This window comes from Prosopis cineraria, unplaced genomic scaffold (assembly GCF_029017545.1).
Source record: "Prosopis cineraria cultivar Desert tree isolate PC_DT_omini unplaced genomic scaffold, ASM2901754v1 PC4, whole genome shotgun sequence".
In the NCBI taxonomy this organism is placed as follows: domain Eukaryota; kingdom Viridiplantae; phylum Streptophyta; class Magnoliopsida; order Fabales; family Fabaceae; genus Prosopis; species Prosopis cineraria.
This window is the reverse complement of record NW_026555335.1, coordinates 43,396,640-43,414,750: the sequence shown is the minus strand read 5'-3', so window position 1 is coordinate 43,414,750 and position 18,111 is coordinate 43,396,640. Positions and strand designations below refer to the sequence as shown.

General features: G+C 35.0%; 1 protein-coding gene across 2 annotated transcripts; it reads left to right on the top strand.

Annotated features, from left to right (window-relative positions):
* The first annotated feature begins 2,494 nt into the window (after window positions 1–2,494).
* On the top strand, window positions 2,495–17,398 carry LOC129308550 (DNA mismatch repair protein MSH2). 2 transcript variants are annotated; one of them, XM_054949721.1, is made up of 13 exons: window positions 2,495–2,700; window positions 2,828–2,877; window positions 8,263–8,295; window positions 10,680–11,753; window positions 12,197–12,751; window positions 12,819–12,929; window positions 13,031–13,120; window positions 13,210–13,281; window positions 13,490–13,600; window positions 14,049–14,175; window positions 14,731–14,930; window positions 15,684–15,836; window positions 16,873–17,398. In XM_054949721.1, exons 1-13 carry the CDS (start codon window positions 2,652–2,654, stop codon window positions 17,074–17,076), a joined length of 2,829 nt encoding a protein of 942 aa, XP_054805696.1. In that variant the 5' UTR covers window positions 2,495–2,651; the 3' UTR covers window positions 17,077–17,398. The 2 variants fall into 2 exon arrangements, with proteins under 2 accessions (XP_054805696.1, XP_054805697.1); XM_054949722.1 differs by lacking the exon at window positions 8,263–8,295.
* Window positions 17,399–18,111: the final 713 nt, after the last annotated feature.

The following is an 18,111-nucleotide window of genomic DNA, read 5'->3' as shown; positions in this document are numbered from 1 at the left end:
GGTGATAAATTTAATAGTTATAACATTTCCCAACTTAACTTTTCCAAACAATGATTATACTCATCAACACACACATAATAATCACAAAATCACATACAATAACAAATTAATAAAGTTTACCTTTCCTCTTTAGCAAAAGACTTCCCTTTGTAAGCAATTTCTTACCACCAACATTGTCTATGCCAGAGTCTACACATTACACAATACCAAATATAATTAATATCAAGCTTAATATCAAGTGATTTCTTAGGATTATGTTAGTTAACCTCATACCTGAACACTCTCCTACTTATCACAACCTGCAAACTTAATATTTTTTTTATCATCATTTAACTTATAACGCTTATATTTGGTCATCCATAATCAAAATCTTACTCAAAATTCCCCAAAAAAAACTTAGGGTTCTAGATTTAGGGGTACCACAATATATTCTACTCAAAACAACATTATTAACACTTAATTAACACTAATAGATTATAAAAATTTGGACCCAAAGCAAGAGTTACCCATAACCCTAGCTATCTACCCAACAAAAGCTATCTAGAAATAAAGATTAGAGGGTAGGATAAGAGTTAAATGGGTTACCTTAAGCTTTAAACACCCCAAAATCATAACAAACCCTTAGAGTAATCAATGCCCTAATAGAAGACCACAAATTTTGCACCAACCTTGATAGTTTTCCTCCTTTCCTTCTGTTTTGTGTGTTTGACTTGTTTTAAAATTTTCAACATATTCATCATTGTGCTTGGTACAGAGGCAACCATTTGCCTCCCACCAATGTATTCTAGCCTAAGTGTGACTCAATACTCCTCTTGGGCCCCTTTACAACCCTTATTCTTGAATCTAGGGCCAATCTAAATTATAATCATAAGCTTAATCATTTAATTATCCTTAATTAATCTCAATCAAACATAAATCCTCAAATAATTTCTAAGTTAAAAATCAATATGTTACACTGGTGCAATCTAAAATCAAATAGAGGAAAAAATTGTTAGATGTGTGAATTGGCAATAAATTGATTAAATATGTTAAAATTGGTAAAATCACTTGTTTAAACGATTCACATTAGAAGTATTGAACTGTAAAATTAGTGATTTAAACAGTTCATATGAACTAATATAATCATTCACAACAATATTAATAAGTAATTAAAAAATATTAGTTTTGTTTTAATGTTTTTTATTGAAATATTAATGCTTTACTGTTCTTATCCCTATGCAACACCTCTTGTAAGAGGGGAAAGATTCGACTCCCAAACTTCGGTATGTTTAGCAACACGCGCGTGTGTGTGAGGGTGGGATAAAGACATTTTAATGAATTCACTTGTAACCTCAAATCATCAAAAAAATTGAGATTTCTTAATCTTTTTACACTGTATTTAAGAGATCTTTTTGAGAAGAAATGGAATAGAGTGAGATAATTAAAAGATCTAAATCATTATTTATGAGTTTTTTTTTTAACAAGGGATGGAATGGCAAGAAAGGGCCTTTGAAGCTCTCTTTTGCCATCCACACCTCATTTTTGTCCTCCCAAATTAGGGGGTCAAAGATGTAATGATATAATATAATTGTTTCATTTACAAAATTATCATCAACATCATATCCTAATAAAAAAAATTAATATATTATTTATATTCTTCATCTATCTTTTTTGCCTCCTGTTATGGCTGCATATGGGCAAGGTTAGGCAAAGTATCACTTCTGCCCAGTGCCCAGCTCGATGTGTAGTCGAGCACTAGGTTGGAGTCGAAAATATTTCTCAAGTATTTTTTGAAAAAATAAATAAAAGTTTTCCTTAAAAAATATTATTATTATTTAAAATATATTCTTCCTAAAACTAATATTATAATCAAAAATAATTTTTTAAAAGTTTAAATAAACAACAATTGCCAATTATTTTTATATAATAATAAGTTAAAAATAAATTTTAAATTTTGAAAGAGATTCACAAAATTGTAATAATAAAAAAATCTAAAAATCATAAAAATAATATGATTCATGATAACTTTCAACAAAAAATAATATCATAAGATAAATATTATTAAAAAAATTTTAAAAAAAATTTAACATTTAACACATGTTTTAGTAGGGTAGGGTTTGACCCCTCCTCGAAGCCTGGCTTGATGTGCCTAAATATTTTGGGTAAGGTCGGACATTCGAGTATAGTGCACAACTCTATCTCATGTCACATCTCTCCCACTCTTGTCATATATCTTTCTTTTGTCTCTCAATATTATAACTCTGTTGTGTTTTCTTCTAGAACAATAAGTATGTTTGCTTGAGTAGTTTTATTACTTGCTTTCTTTTTTTATTTTTAATTTTTGAGTATTTTGTTTGATCATTAATTTTAATTATTATTATTATCTTTTGAGACAAATGTTATAATTTTATTCTATTATGTTTTACTCCACCCTACCTTATTTCATTATATTAAATGCCATTTCTTTTCATTGAATCATAAAGGAACTTTTAATTTTTATCATCAAATAAAAAGGTTGGCGACACGCGACTCCTCAAAGTCCCGCCAGTATTTCCCGCCACAAACCCTGCATAAGCATGCGCATCAAATCATCGTTACATTGCTCATGAGCAGTTCTTGAACACGAAGGTTAATACTCGTCATGCTTCCTTGTTGAAACCCTAATCTCTGCTATGGATGAAAATCTTGAGGAACAGAACAAGCTCCCTGAGCTCAAATTAGGTAATATGAAAGCAGTGGAAAGAAAATTCTGCTCAGTTGCTGATCTGTTATTTATCTTATATACTGTTGTCGCTATTGAATGAAGTTTCTTATTGATTTTTTTCTCCTGGTTTATAATTGTTTCTAGATGCTAAGCAAGCCCAGGGCTTTCTACATTTTTTCAAAACCCTACCTCATGTAAGTACCTTCACTGCCTTCTTTTTTCTGGTAATCTCTCTCTAAATGGGTATGGCTTTATCAGATGGTTGCTGTAGGTGGCTTTAGCATTTATGGGAAATTCTATATTCACTTTGGGATCTGAATACGGACCCAAAACAGCTTAGTTTGTCAGAATTTTTGTAGCTCTCTTTTCAAGTCGTTTCTTTGAAAACTTCGGCATAAAAGCTATATCGTCGGTGTTGTGCTATTGTGCTTTTTCTCTTAAGGAGGAAACATTACTATGATTAGACTTTTTGTGCTTTGTTGTAGGGATAAGGATGAAGCTATTTACAAGGAAAAAAATTAACGATGATTAAACATTTTGAAAACCTATTCTACTTCTTTTGCAAACTTCTTCCATATGTTACGGAGTGCAGGGGCATTGTTGAGTTTAATTATTTCTTCATTTCCTCAAACAATGCCACAGCAACAGCTGAGGTATTTTGTTCTCAGTTATCTTGTTTTATTTGAAGAAGGATGGAGGACATAGAGTCTCCAAAACTCTATTCTGCCTTGAGGAGATCTAGGGTAAATCTTTATAATTACTCTAGATAATACTAAATAATAAAGAGTCTAACAAAAAGTAATATAAAAACTAAATAAACTAGAGAATTAAAGTAGGCAGAAACAATAATTATAGGGATGTTCTTCAACAGATCTTCTTTAACCTTAATTGATAGCAATCCTCAGAAGGTAAGGCGCAATACATGTTCTTCAACACTCCCTCTCAAATTGTGGAATAAATATCCATCATCCCTAGCTTGTGAATTAATTCCCCGAACTTCTGTCTAGCTAAGCCTTTTGTCATCACATAAGATTGTTGACTAGAGGGTGGGTACACAACTGCAACAACTCGGTTATCTATTTTCTCTTTGATAAAGTGGCAATCAATTTCTGCATGCTTGGTTTTATCATGATGAACCGGGTTCTCAACAATCTGAATTGTGGGATGTTGTCACAAAAAAGTTTCATTGGCCCCTCTAACTTAACTGCTATCTCCTTAAGTAATTGGCTAAACCAAATTTCTTCGCAGATCCCATGAGCCAAAGCTCTTAGTTCTTATTCAGCGCTATTGCACAAATTTCAGATTGTTTTCTCTCTATTCAAGAACATCCCCAATCAGCGTAGGTGAATATTTCAATTCCTTTGTGTGACCCCTTTCTAAAGTACAAGCCTTCACTGGGTAAATTTTAAATAGTGCAAGATCCTGGAGACTGCTTCTGGGTGTTTATTAGTAGGCTTGCAAGAAAATTGACTTACTAGACTAATCTAATGAGATATATCAGGTCTGGTGTGTGAGAGATGAATTAGATTTCCTACTAATTGCTGATATCTTTCTCTATCAACTGGGGGGCTCAGTATTATCCTCCCAACTTTGTCTTTCTTTTGACGAAACTGGAGATTGATCTCCATGGGCGAATCTGTTTGACTATACCCTAACATCCACAACCAGTAATAATTACATAATTATGTCATCAATATAGATCAATTGATATAATTATTTTTCCATCACTGTGTCACAAGTAGAGTGTGATCTATCTGACATTGAGTATATCCATGCTTCCTTACAACTTCAGTAAATCTCTCAAACCAAGCATGAGAAGACTGTTGTAGGCCATAATGATTTACACAATTTACATGCTTTACCCTAGTTCTCACTTGTTTTAAAACCAGGAGGCATGTCCATGTACACCTCTTCTTCTAAATTCCCATTTAGGAAGGCATTTTTGACATCCAATCGAAACATGGGCCAATCAATATTGGTGGCAAGGGAGAGTAATACCTTAATGGTGTTGAACTTTGCAACCGGTGCAATGTTTTTCCCCCCCTAAAACCAATGCCATGGGTTTGAGTGAATCCTTTTGTTGCAAGCCATGCTTTATGCTTATTTACACTCCCATCAGGACTGTATTTTTTAGTAAACACCCATCTATAGCCCACAGTAGTTTTACCTTGAGGAAGCTCAGTCAATTCCCAAGTCTGATTTTTAATCACAGGAGATAATTGTTCATAGGATACAAAGTTACCAATAGGATGTTTAGTAGTGCAAAACCTTGGCCCTTTTCTCAAAGCAATAGTCGCTGAACTAAGGATATGAAGTAGAGTTAGATAATTGGTGTGATGTGCTTTGAGATTGATCAATTGCTCACTCTTTCTGGACTCATTCTTGTGCCTGAGGCCTCTAGTTGGACTCAACTTGGTCTGATTCCTCATTCTAGACAGCCTTGGGATCAGGTTGTTCAGTGGAAGGTTCAGATTCTGTTTCAAGAGTTTCAGAGGCTGTTTCAGGTAGCAATTCAGACGCTTCTTGGCTGTTTTCAGATGGTTCAAGGTCAAGAAGTGGCTGGAAATAGGATGGTCTACATAGAGGCAATTGTTGTCGCTCATATAAAGGCTATTCCTGTTGTATGTCATATTGTTTCTCTCTCCCCTCCAAGTGGGCTTTATAGGAAAGCAGGGATGATGTTTAGCAAAGGTGATATCGTTGGAAGTGTAATATTTTTTAGGAGGGTGGTAGCATTTGTACCTCTTTTGGGTATGTGAGTACCCAACAAAGATGCACTTTAAAGCATGAGGATTAAAGTTTAGGTGAGTGAGGTATGTGAGCATATGTTTTGCGCCCAAAGATTTTGAAAGGTAGTGTGCCTGTTAATCAATAGGTAGAATAGGTTTCAAGTACAACTTGGAGTGGTGTTTTGAAATTGAGAATTTTGGAGGGTGACCAATTAATAAGATAAGTTGTAAGTACAACAACTTCCCCCAAAAATAATTCAGAACATTTGAGGCAAGTAAAAGAGATCTGGTCATATCTAAAATATGGCAGTTTTTTACTTTTAGAAACTCTATTCTGGGGTGGAGCAATAGGACGAGAACTTTGGTGGTGTATCCCATAGGAACTTTGGTAATTTTCAAGGCTAGTGCTGAAGTATTCTTTTGCATTGTCAGTTCTAAGAATCTGGATTTTTGTTTGGAATTGAGTTTTAATCAAAGCATCTTATATTTCAAAAATAATAGGCACTTCAGATTTTTCCTTTAGTAGATATATACAAGTTAGGCATGCATGGTCATCTATAAAGGTAACAGACCATCATGCTCTATTTATTTCTTTTCTTTGAAGGACCTCAAACATCGCTATGGATTAAAGTGAATGGTTGTGATGGAGTGTAATACCAGGAAGGATAGGAAAAACGAATTTGTTTGGCTAAAGAGCAATTGTCACAATTATAGAAGAAAAGATCTTTATTCATGAAAGAAGATAACATTTTTTGAAGTGTTCATGACTAGGATGACCAGAATGTAAATGCAACAACTTTATTTCATTACGAACCTAATTAGACACAACCTAAAAGACATATGGCTAGGAACAGATCTGGTAACACATGCTTTCTTCAATGCAGAATCTTATCTTTCGAAAGTAATATAAATCTCCCTCTCCATCACATTTGCCAATCATCTTCCCCAACCTCAAATCCTGAAAAATACAGCAAGTTGACTTGAAATTAGTATTATAATTGTTGTGATCAGCAAACTTAGATACAGAGAGTAAGTTGTTATCTAGCTTTGGGACATAGATCACATTATACAAAGTCACATAAGGTGATAGGGTAAGTTTCCCAATACTCTTGACATCTACACATGGTGAATCAGCAATTCTCACTACCCATCCTTCAATACATGGCCTAACTACTGCAAGAAGAGAAATGTCACCTGCTATATGGTATGTGGCTCCCATATCAACTACCCATCAGGATGCTGTCTAACATGAGGAAAAGCAAGGGAGATTTTACCTGACTTTGCTATCAATCCAGTGGCTTCACTCACAATTGGAGGCTTCTCGTGGTTGCCTAGGAATTTTTGCGATTGGTCAGGCTGTTCTTTAAGCTGACCGAGGTTCAATTTTGATTCATCATCACAGCTAGCTATATACCCACGGTTTTTAGGTTTACCTCTCCTCTCTGTCTAGGCTGATTGGGATGTCTATGTAGCTTCCAACAAACATCTTTTGAATGCCCTATCTTGTTGCAATGCTCACAAATAGGATGTGGGCCATTCTTAGGCTTCGTTTCTGAGGTGTTTTAAGCAACCATGGCAGACATGTCAGTGGTGTAGGAAGTTGCTGACCTCCACTAACTTGCTTTCTGCTTTCTTCCATTTTAACAGTAGCAAAGACTTCTCAAAGAGAAGGAAGGGGTGTTATAACTTACAATTTTACTTCTAGTTTCTTCAAATTCTGGATTTAAAACCAGTAAAACTTTGTAAACCCATTCGGTTTCTACAAGCTTTATGTAGTTCTTAGCATTTGTAGCTCATAACCATGCATGAGTTTCATATGAGTCCAGCTACTGCCATAGAATAATCAACGTGTTGAAATAAATAGTAACAATTATTCTCTCTTGTTTGATTTCATGAAGCTGTCCCATAATCTCAAAAAGCATAATAGTGTTGGATGTAGCGGATTATGATTCTCAGGCTGCCTCCAATATATCCTTGGCTTTCACTCAGCATGAAATTCCTCCTGATAATAAGCAATCTAGAATTCACAAGCCAAAACATAACTTGATTATTCTCAACCCTCTATATAGCATATTTGGTGTCAGTAGAAGTAGCATGGGTTCTACCATCAATATATTCTTTCTCTATGCCTCAAATAAACATAAGGAAAGATTGTGACCGCTGGAGAGAGTTCTCATTATAAAGCTTGTACCTAGTGATTAGCACAGCCAGAGAGTGATCATGTGAATTTTGCAATGGTGTAGTAATATTGATGTCGTGTGATTGGCGGAAGTTAGTGCTAGAGTTGCTGGAGTTGCATGTGTCACCCATAGTGGATAGGATGATCTTCACCCATAGTGCTCTTGTTGTGTGATGCCTTGGATAACGTGTCTTTGTTGTGCAACTTGCTGCTGTCGCTGGATCTCATCTGCTCTAATATCATTCAGTAATGGCTGAGGTATTTTGTTCTCAGCTGTCTTGTTTTATTCAGAGAAGTATATAGTACATATAGGAGCCTCTGAAGCTCTATTCTACACCAAGGAGGTCTAGGGTAAATCTCTATAATTACTCTAGATATTACTGAATAATGAAAAGTCTAACAAAGAATAATATAAAAACTAAGTAAAATAGAGAATTAAAGTAAGCAGAAACAATGATAACCTTAATTGACAGCAATCATGGGCCCAACATGGTAAGGCCCAAAATAGACGATCTTCAACAAATATCACCCAAAATGTAAGTCATGTGAACTACATGTTGGTAAACGATTTTTTTTAATTCTCTTCTTACGTTAATCACTTGATTTTGGCACAAATTGCATTGGTAATAATCATTTGCCATTTGTTATGTTTATTTTTATATCTATTACAGGACCCGAGGGCAATTCGATTATTTGATCGCCGGGTGAGTTTATGTAGCTCAACAATGATTTGTTTGGCAAATGTCATGCATATCTGTAAATTGTTGTGAGGCAGGTTGTGGTTGCTGAAGCTTCAGTGCCTTTCTATTTTGGGCTACCTATTGTCTGACTTTTATATTTATTGAGACACCTTCCATCCCCCTTCCCCTCTTAATTACCTTGCTTTCTAATTTTTGAGTCCAGAAGTTATTTGGGAATGGTAGACCCAACATTATTTTAATCTTTATTCACTAATATTCAAAATGTGAGGATTTTGAGAAACTGAGTTTGCACTTTTAGATGCAATGTATGATTGTTATTCATCTGAAAAAAGCCCATGTAATCAAAACAGAATTATTGAATTGATCTGATGAACAAGCTTTTAACTGCTACATCAATCTTTAATGTTGTAAAGATTTCATGAAATTCTTTTTTGTAAATCACCAATAAGGCTTTGACCCTAGTGTCTAGTAGTTAGCAAAATAAATTTGGTTTATAAATTTGCAACGTAGTGCAACCTAGGTTATTACCACAGAGCTAGTGATTAGACAAGTGAACTAGGACTTCTAATTAACACTGAATGGGACCTAAAATAGGGGTGTAATCTATAGGAGCAAGTGCCTAACTAAATACAGACAGTAGGACTTCTAAACCACTATAAATATAAGAAATATACAAACTGGCTAGGGTGATGACTGATGAGGTAGTGCAAACGCAATGAATGATGTGTAGGGTTGAATTAGACCTAAATACCACTAAGGGAGGTTAGAAGCGGGGGGTTTTAATTGCTGGAATTTTTATGAACTAAAACTAGAACTAAAGTGATGACAACCAACTAAAAATGTGAAGTTGCTAAACCTTGGACACACCTCTAACTTCAATTATCATTGTTCTAGTTAGATATACCTAAGACTTAGACCTAATTTCCCCTTCCCTGGGGCATTCATTAAATTACTTCTCAAATGATACAAGTGCCTAGCCATCTAGAAGCTTGTGACCACAATGCTTCCGAGTTCTTAGATCTTGTATTTAAAAGTTAGAACGCACCTTAAATTGAGCTTAAATGTTCTTTTAGGTTGCTGGACAATCCACCTACTATGCTAATTCCCTAATTAAACCTCAAGAATTCTCAATTATAATGATCAAGAACAAATACCAGCCACAATCACGTAATAACCATTTCACAATCAAGCTAAAAATTGCATTGAAAAAGGTGAAATAGTGAAGCAATTAAAGAGAAATTTCTCAAACACTTAAGCTTAAAAACTTCATCTTCAATTCTTGAAAAACTACATCAGAAAGTCCTGGAGATTAAACTTATCCAAAACAGCCTCTTCAATCAAATTCCAACCGACTAAACTAATCAATTGAACCTAGAATGTGGCAACATCAAAGAAAGAATAGGAGATGAGAGAATTAGGTTAGTCTTGGTTGAAGTAGAGAGTTCAAATCTTGATCAAGGAGTTGCCATCCAACATCAGCCAGCAAGAGAGTTTAGCTACTCAGACTCCATTGATAAAGGAATGATTGCGAGAGCTATGGTCATGGTGGTGGAGAATGGAAGAAGATAACAGAGCTGGAGAAGAAGGAGCTTGAAGATGATGATGGATAGGAAGGAGGGTGAGTGAGTTTGCCTAATGCAATTGAGTGTTAATATGATTGATTTCTTAGAATTGAAAATCAAAAAGTTGAAATCTAAACTAATACAATTGACATCTTTGTCCTCATTAAAAATGCTAAGGTTAAAAGTGGAAGGAGGGCTCAAAAGGAATTGTCACTTGTCCTGACTTTGGAGACATCACCATGCACTTTGGAACTATCAATTTCCTATTCTTTAACCCCCACCATTGAATCCTTTGCATGGGGCATGTTTTAATATTGGCCCTTTGTTCACTAAAAATGGTGCCACCTCCTCTTCCTATTGTAAGAATTATTTTGCTCCCTTAAATCTTCATTTAATCTTCACTCTTGATTTATCAATTGGTCTCCCTTGCATATTATGCCACATCTCTTGCTTCCTTTTTTTAAAATTTTCTAAATCAAAATCAAATAAAATCAATGGCCCATGAAATCAAATTGTCACCGAGGAAAGAAAATCATTCAATTGCCCAGTTTATGCAATAAAATTCTAAAATCCACAGTTTCAATTCCAAATCCAAATGGACCAAATATTATTCAATTAAATCCGATTATTATCAATTCATGCACACAAACAAAAAATCCATAATAAGTGTAGAAAAATATATAAAATATGTAATTATCAAGCTTCATGGTGACTATAGTTATGCTTATGCTATATTAATGGGATACTTCAGTTTTGTTTTCCTTGGTCATCTGCATCCTTTATGATGATCATCAGTGCATTAGATATCTGTTTCAAAATTTTCAGGACTACTATACTGCTCATGGTGAGGATGCAACTTTTATTGCTAAGACCTATTACCGTACTACCACTGCATTAAGGCAACTGGGTAGCAGATTTGATGCACTATCCAGTGTCAGTGTCAGTAGGAATATGTTCGAAACAATTGCCCGAGATCTACTTCTGGAGAGAACAGACCATGCTCTTGAGCTCTATGAAGGAAGTGGCTCTAACTGGAGACTAATCAAAAGCGGAACACCTGGTAATATAAGCAGTTTTGAAGAAATTCTGTTTGCTAACAGTGAAATGCAAGATTCCCCCGTTGTTGTTGCCCTATTACCCAACTTTCAAGAAAATGGATGCACCATTGGATTGGGATATGTTGATCTGACTAAGAGAGTACTTGGGATGGCTGAATTTCTTGATGATAGTCACTTTACTAATGTGGAATCAGCTTTGATTGCTCTTGGTTGCAAGGAATGTCTTCTGCCGATGGAGAGTGGCAAATCTAATGAAACTAGGATGTTGTATGATGCAGTGACTAAGTGTGGTGTGATGTTAACGGACAAAAAGAAATCTGAGTATAAAACCAGGGATCTGGTACAAGACCTCAGCAGGCTTGTTAAAGGTTCAATTGAACCAATTCGTGATTTAGTGTCTGGGTTTGAATTTGCTCCTGGTTCTTTGGGTGCATTACTGTCTTATACAGATTTACTTGCAGATGAAAGCAATTATGGAAATTATACTCTTGAAAAATACAAACTTGACCGCTACATGAGGTTAGATTCTGCTGCCATGAAGGCTCTTAATGTCATGGAAAGCAAAACTGATGCAAACAAAAATTTCAGTTTGTTTGGTCTCATGAATAGAACCTGCACTGCTGGAATGGGGAAACGGTTGTTGCACATGTGGCTTAAGCAGCCCCTATTAGATGTAAAAGAAATTAACTCAAGGCTGGATGTAGTGCAAGCATTTGTAGAGGATGCTGTGCTTCGTCAAGATCTGAGGCAACATCTGAAAAGAATATCAGACATTGAGCGACTGGTGCGAAATCTTAAAAAGCAAAGAGCTGGTCTGCAACATGTTGTAAAACTTTATCAGGTAAATTTTTTGCCTTTTCTGGTTGCCCAAAATTTATATATATATATATCTATAGCTACTATAATTGTGAAGTTTGATTTCTTTGTGGTCTACTTCCAAATTTTCTGATAATCATGAGCCCCAGCTTCTATATTTAACTGTCGAGGTTTTTATCTGATCGCAAATGTTGCAATCTGAAATAAACCATCAATCTACCATTTTGGGGTCTTTTTCATCTTTTAAAGGTGAGAACGGAGAAGTCATTTGGTATTACTATAATTCCAGTACAGCTTAAATATCATTAAGAAGTTTGTTTACTTCATATGTGTATTTGCAGTGGTATGCTCTATATAGCCTAGGAGCTCAGCTTGCTAAATTCCTTCTCAATAATTGATATTGTTGATTATTGTTCTTTGTCCATATTAGGTTATTTATATGGCAACTTTGTAATTCCTACTGTGCAGTCTTGCATAAGGCTACCTTACATCAAAAGTGCACTGGAAATATGCGATGGACAGTTTTCCTCAACGATGAAGGAGAAGTTTTTCAAACCTCTTGAGTTATGGACTGGTGATGATCAGCTAAACAAATTCATTGGTCTTGTAGAAGCTGCGATTGACCTTGAGCAATTGGAGAATGGGGAATACATGATTGCTTCAAGTTATGATTCTACATTAACTAATCTGAAGAAAGAACAAGAATCGCTAGAGAGCTCAATACACAACTTGCACCAACAAACTGCAAAAGATCTTGATCTACCAATAGATAAGGCATTAAAGTTAGACAAAAGCACACAATTTGGACACGTCTTCAGAATCACAAAGAAGGAAGAGCCAAAAATAAGGAAGAAGCTCAGCACTGAGTTTATTGTATTGGAGACCAGGAAAGATGGAGTGAAGTTTGTTAACTCAAAGCTTAAAAGGCTTGGGGATCAATATCAGAAGATAGTTGAGGAGTACAAGAACTGTCAAAAAGAGTTTGTCAATAGAGTAGTTCGAACTGTAGCAACTTTCTCTGAGGTATTTATTTATGTTACATTCATTTCTGTTTTGTTGTGCACTTGATTGAAGAATTTTCTTTCTGCAGGTGTTCGAGTCTTTAGCTGGATTACTTTCTGAATTGGATGTCCTACTAAGCTTTGCTGACTTGGCTTCTAGTTGTCCTACTCCTTACACAAGGCCTGACATCACTTCATCGGTACTTATTTTATGGTTATCTACAACTTTCACAATATTTGCAGTATTCTTTTACTGCTTTATTTTTTGTTTTCTCCACATTTGTCATCTTGTTTGGAATAGGACGAAGGAGATATTATCTTAGAGGGCAGCAGACACCCTTGTGTTGAGGCTCAAGACTGGTTGAATTTTATACCAAATGATTGCAAGCTTGTAAGTGGTCACGGGATCTTTGGAATAAGAACAAGTTCTTCATTTTATATTGAAGTGGTTCATTGATTTTGTTTTTGGTTACATATCAGATCAGAGGAAAAAGTTGGTTTCAAATAATAACAGGGCCTAACATGGGTGGGAAATCAACATTTATCCGACAGGTGCTTAACTCTTACCACTTTAGCTGAGAAGTTAATGGCTATCCTATTGATCACCTGGACTGATGTTGATTTGTCTATCAACTGTGGTGTCTAGCATGTCTGTATATTTGGTTCCTCAGTCCTCAGATACAGTTCAGAGTTCAGATGCTTACATCTATGCTGCCTGAGGCCCAAAGCATTAGTTAACATTAAATTTATTTATATGTAGGTGGGTGTGAATATTTTGATGGCACAAGTTGGTTCTTTTGTTCCTTGTGACAAGGCCAGCATATCTATCCGTGATTGCATTTTTGCTCGTGTTGGTGCTGGTGACTGCCAAGTGAGTCTTATACCATATTATCCTAAACTTCTGGATAATAAAATGGTAGCATAATTTCCTCTGGAATAGCTCGATCTGAGAATTATACTTGACTTAAGCAACTAATTGAATAGCTCTAATTTTATTTATCAGGATTGGATTGTGTTTGAAACGCATAAAATTGAGTTGCCTTCATATTAATCTCTTCAAATTTAATGTCAATTAACGGAAAAAGGTAGCATTCCTGGAACTGGTCAAATTTTAGTGACTATAGTGGTAATGCTAACTGCCAAATTGTCATTTTTGCTTATAGTATCATTCTATATCCTTTTGGAGGTTTAGCCATATGAAATTGCAAACTTAAGTTTATTGTCTAGTGTCTACATCCTTAAAATCCACTTTTTTTTTATGAAAATAGAATTATACCCTTACTGTGATGTTCTAAGATTGCTTGTTACTATCTGCCCAGCTTCGAGGAGTCTCCACATTTATGCAAGAGATGCTTGAAACTTCATCAATATTAAAAGGTGCCACAGACAAGTCCTTGATAATCATTGATGAGTTGGGACGTGGAACATCAACTTATGATGGATTTGGTTTGTTTCTTTCTTGGAACACTCTTAATGTATTATTACCATTTCTTAAATCTTAGTTGTTATTACTAGAATATGATGGAAAGAACAAATTTGTTAAGATCTGTGTTCGGAAGAGTTTAAGGGTAGGAAGAGTTTATCAGAAAAAAAGTGCTAGAATCTATATACAATCCTCAAATAAACAGTAGGAGGATCTCTAAATATAACAAGGTTCAAATCTGACATATCCCTTGTAGAGTAGGAACTACAATTTATAAAACTACTGACAGATATAAATGAAATGAATAAATATAAATAAATAACTGCATCACACTTGTAAACTGCCAAAAAAAATTCTAAAAACAACCCAAAAACTTATCCTTTAGCCTTCTCATTTCTATTTACTAGTATGGTATGCTTGCGTCTACTAGTAGAAGTGTGAATAATAGGCAGACTCCTATGAAACATCAATTCTTACATTTTTTTTTTCCCCAAGGAATGACTCCTATGTTGCTGCTCACGCCAAAATAAGCATACCATTGGTCATTGCATTATATCAAAGTTTTTGGTGGTATGTAGGTTTGGCATGGGCCATTTGTGAGCACATTGTTGAACTGATCAAGGCACCTACTTTGTTTGCAACCCACTTTCATGAACTGACTGATTTAGCCTATGAAAAAGGAAATGATGATCCACAGAGGAAAATTGTTGGTGTGGCAAACTATCATGTTAATGCACATATTGACTCATCAACTCGCAAAATGACTATGCTCTACAAGGTAAATGCATTCCTAAAATTCTATACATATCCCATGTACCTTTATTGCATTTTTTTGTGTAGTGTTCTTCCTTGAACTGGATTATCGTTCCGAAATTGACATGTAGATAAGCATGTGGAAATCCTGATGGTAAATGGGCATTAATAGAATTGATTTTATTTACTTGATTTGAATCCCTTAATTTCCTCCTCTGACCATTAGGATCAGATTTCATTTCTTTACCAGATTTGTAGGCAAGGTTTAGGCGATTTGATTGATTGATCATTCTGTGTAAATTGTAATCTCGTTGATCAATGTAAAAATATATTTTTCAACTCTCCACTCACAAAGCATAACTGGACTTATGGACCTAAGTATGGGCCCAAATAGCAGCCTGTTGGTCTCCAACAGGTTCCATCAAAATCATTAGCAGACTAAGTGATTCTCTATCCTTTCCTATTTAATTTGTGTAGAGCAACAGAAATATTATTTTACTCTAATTTTTCATTATTAGAAGTCTGTCCCAATGTGACAACCCAATCACATGAATCTAAAAGAGCTTCACAAGTTGAATGATACTTAAAAGACATTCATTGATTATGTACTGCATCCATGCAAAGCATTTGACACTAGCTGGTCATCATTTGACAATATCTTATACCATCTTAAGAAATTTGAACTCCCACTGTTTATAATCGTAGTGCCCTTGTTATAAAAACAATTTGCATTTGCATGAAGCCAGCTCATGCTATGTCATGTGATTCCCTTTTCCAGGTTGAACCAGGAGCTTGTGATCAGAGTTTTGGTATTCATGTTGCTGAGTTTGCAAATTTCCCAGAAAGTGTCATTGCTATGGCTCGAGAAAAAGCAGCAGAATTGGAAGATTTTTCTCCATCTGCTATAAACATGGTTGATGCTACGCAGGAGGTATAGTTTGTGTTGTTTTTATGTGGTTCATATGGTGAGGTATCAACATTGTAGACTTGCAAGCAATGTGTTAATGGCTTAGTGTCATTCTAATCCTATCCATGTTTTGCAAATTTTTTCCTTTTCTAAATCAAGTAACATGCTGATGGGTACTCAAGTGGGATAAGGGACCCTCTCCCAAAAGCTAACTATTAAGATGGAAGAATCAACCTGCTTAAATTGAGCATCATATATTACTTAATTTGGGGCATAAGCATCTCATACTACCTAAATTTCCATCAATGGGCCCTTCTTAGAGAGAGGATGTCCTGGTGAGCTGTACTCTTGAACATTCAGAAAATTTTGCATGTAGTCCTTTCTAAACCGTCAACCATGAGCTTTAATGCCAAATTATGGGTGCTCAAGTAGGATGGGGAACATTTCTTCACATGCTAGTTATTGAAGTGAGAGAACAAACCTGTTTAAATATTCTCATTAAACATTCTATATAACTTAATATGGGATTCAGGCATCCCATACTACCTAAGTTTCCATCACATGCTTCCAAGTTTCTTGGTTATCAGGAGTTTTAATTGTTTCTTTGGATTCTGGTGATAGTGGTGACAGGATTTGAGTAAACTTATTCAAGATACTAGCTTGCTAATGTATGAAAATGCTTAAAGCATTCCTAATTTATTCGTGACTGGAAGAAATTTGTTCCCTGGATGATTGAATCCATACTTTATATATTGTATGGGAGATGTTCGACACAGCTCCTTGTTTTCAAATTTTGAAGGATATAACTGTCTCGGGCTCCTTGCTGAGCTATTTTTCTTTTCAAGTTCTTTTGACCATTTCAATGTTCAATATCATCTGGTTAAGCTTTTGGAAATTGTCCGACTAGTCTCTTCAGGGGCCTTTCGGTTAGTTATATCTCTATTATTTGATTTATTCAACATTTGCCAAACTATGCAATTTTCTCTGCAAAAATGTAATGATTACAATTTATGTTATTTTAAAGAATGCATGGTTTTAATTTTGTAGATATAATTTGCAGGTGGGTTCTAAACGGAAGAGAGAGTTTGAACTTGATGAAGTTTCTAAAGGAGCAGCAAGGGCTAGGCAATTTCTTGAAGCTTTCGCTGCTTTGCCATTGGGAACTATGGATAAAATGCAAGCTTTGCAAGAAATAAGGAAGTTAAAGGATGATTTAGAGAACGATGCACAAAAATGTTGCTGGCTGCAGCAATTCTTGCGTTAAGTTTGAACAATGGAGTTTTCTGGCAGGCCTATTTATGATGTGAATTTTGTAGAGCCTGTTGCAGGACATGATCTGTTCGTGAGCCTGATGCATTCCAGTGAAGGATGACGTTTGGAATTTTCTTTACTGTTCTTTGGTATTTGTTATCATGTTCCTCAATGAAATCATGGCACTTTGTGTTTGCAAGCTGTTGGATTACTATAATATCCGCCGTAGTTTGGGATCCGGATATTGTTAAATTAAACAAGTGGTTAATTTAATATGTGATTAAATTAGTTTTAGTCATATTTAGAATCAAATAAAGTATTAACTCTTGAATAAATCCAATATATCTCTTATGGATTAAAATGTTATTTTATATTTGAATTTATCTCATTGTATTCTATCTTGTTGAGATATTTAATTTATCACAATACGATTCCCTGATACAACCTAGTCACTCACGTTATAAAGCTAGTTGGGTGAAGGGTAGAGACACGCCAAAGTTGAGTGTTCATTTTTTTTCAATTTATTCTTCTCTCCCTCTATTTCTCTCTTGTGAGGTGCATTTGTTGTGTAATGTTCATCTATACATTATCATCACACAATCATATTTACATTATGCAAAGGAAAGTAGGAGATATATAATATTTAAATTTCTCTTGATTAAAGAAGAGTTTAAAATAGTTTATAAAAAACTTTGAAAACATTGAGAATCTCACAAACTCTTATAAATGATGTTTGAGTTTAAACTATTGACTTTTCAAATCATAGGAAGCATGGAAATAGCACAACATATAACCATAACAAATAGGAGAGAAGAAACAAATAGTCACTTTGTCCCATAAAGCCATGCCTCCTTTCTATATCATGTGTCGCAACACATACATCCTACAATGAGGCACACAACATCTGTCATGATAATACCTAGAGATCAATTTTCGGTGTGTGTCATTTCCTCACCTAATGTCTGATCAGAGTGATTTTAGTGTCAACACGAAGCTTGTTTGATAATTTAGGTAAAGACATAAATTTCATTTCAATCTGATATCATAT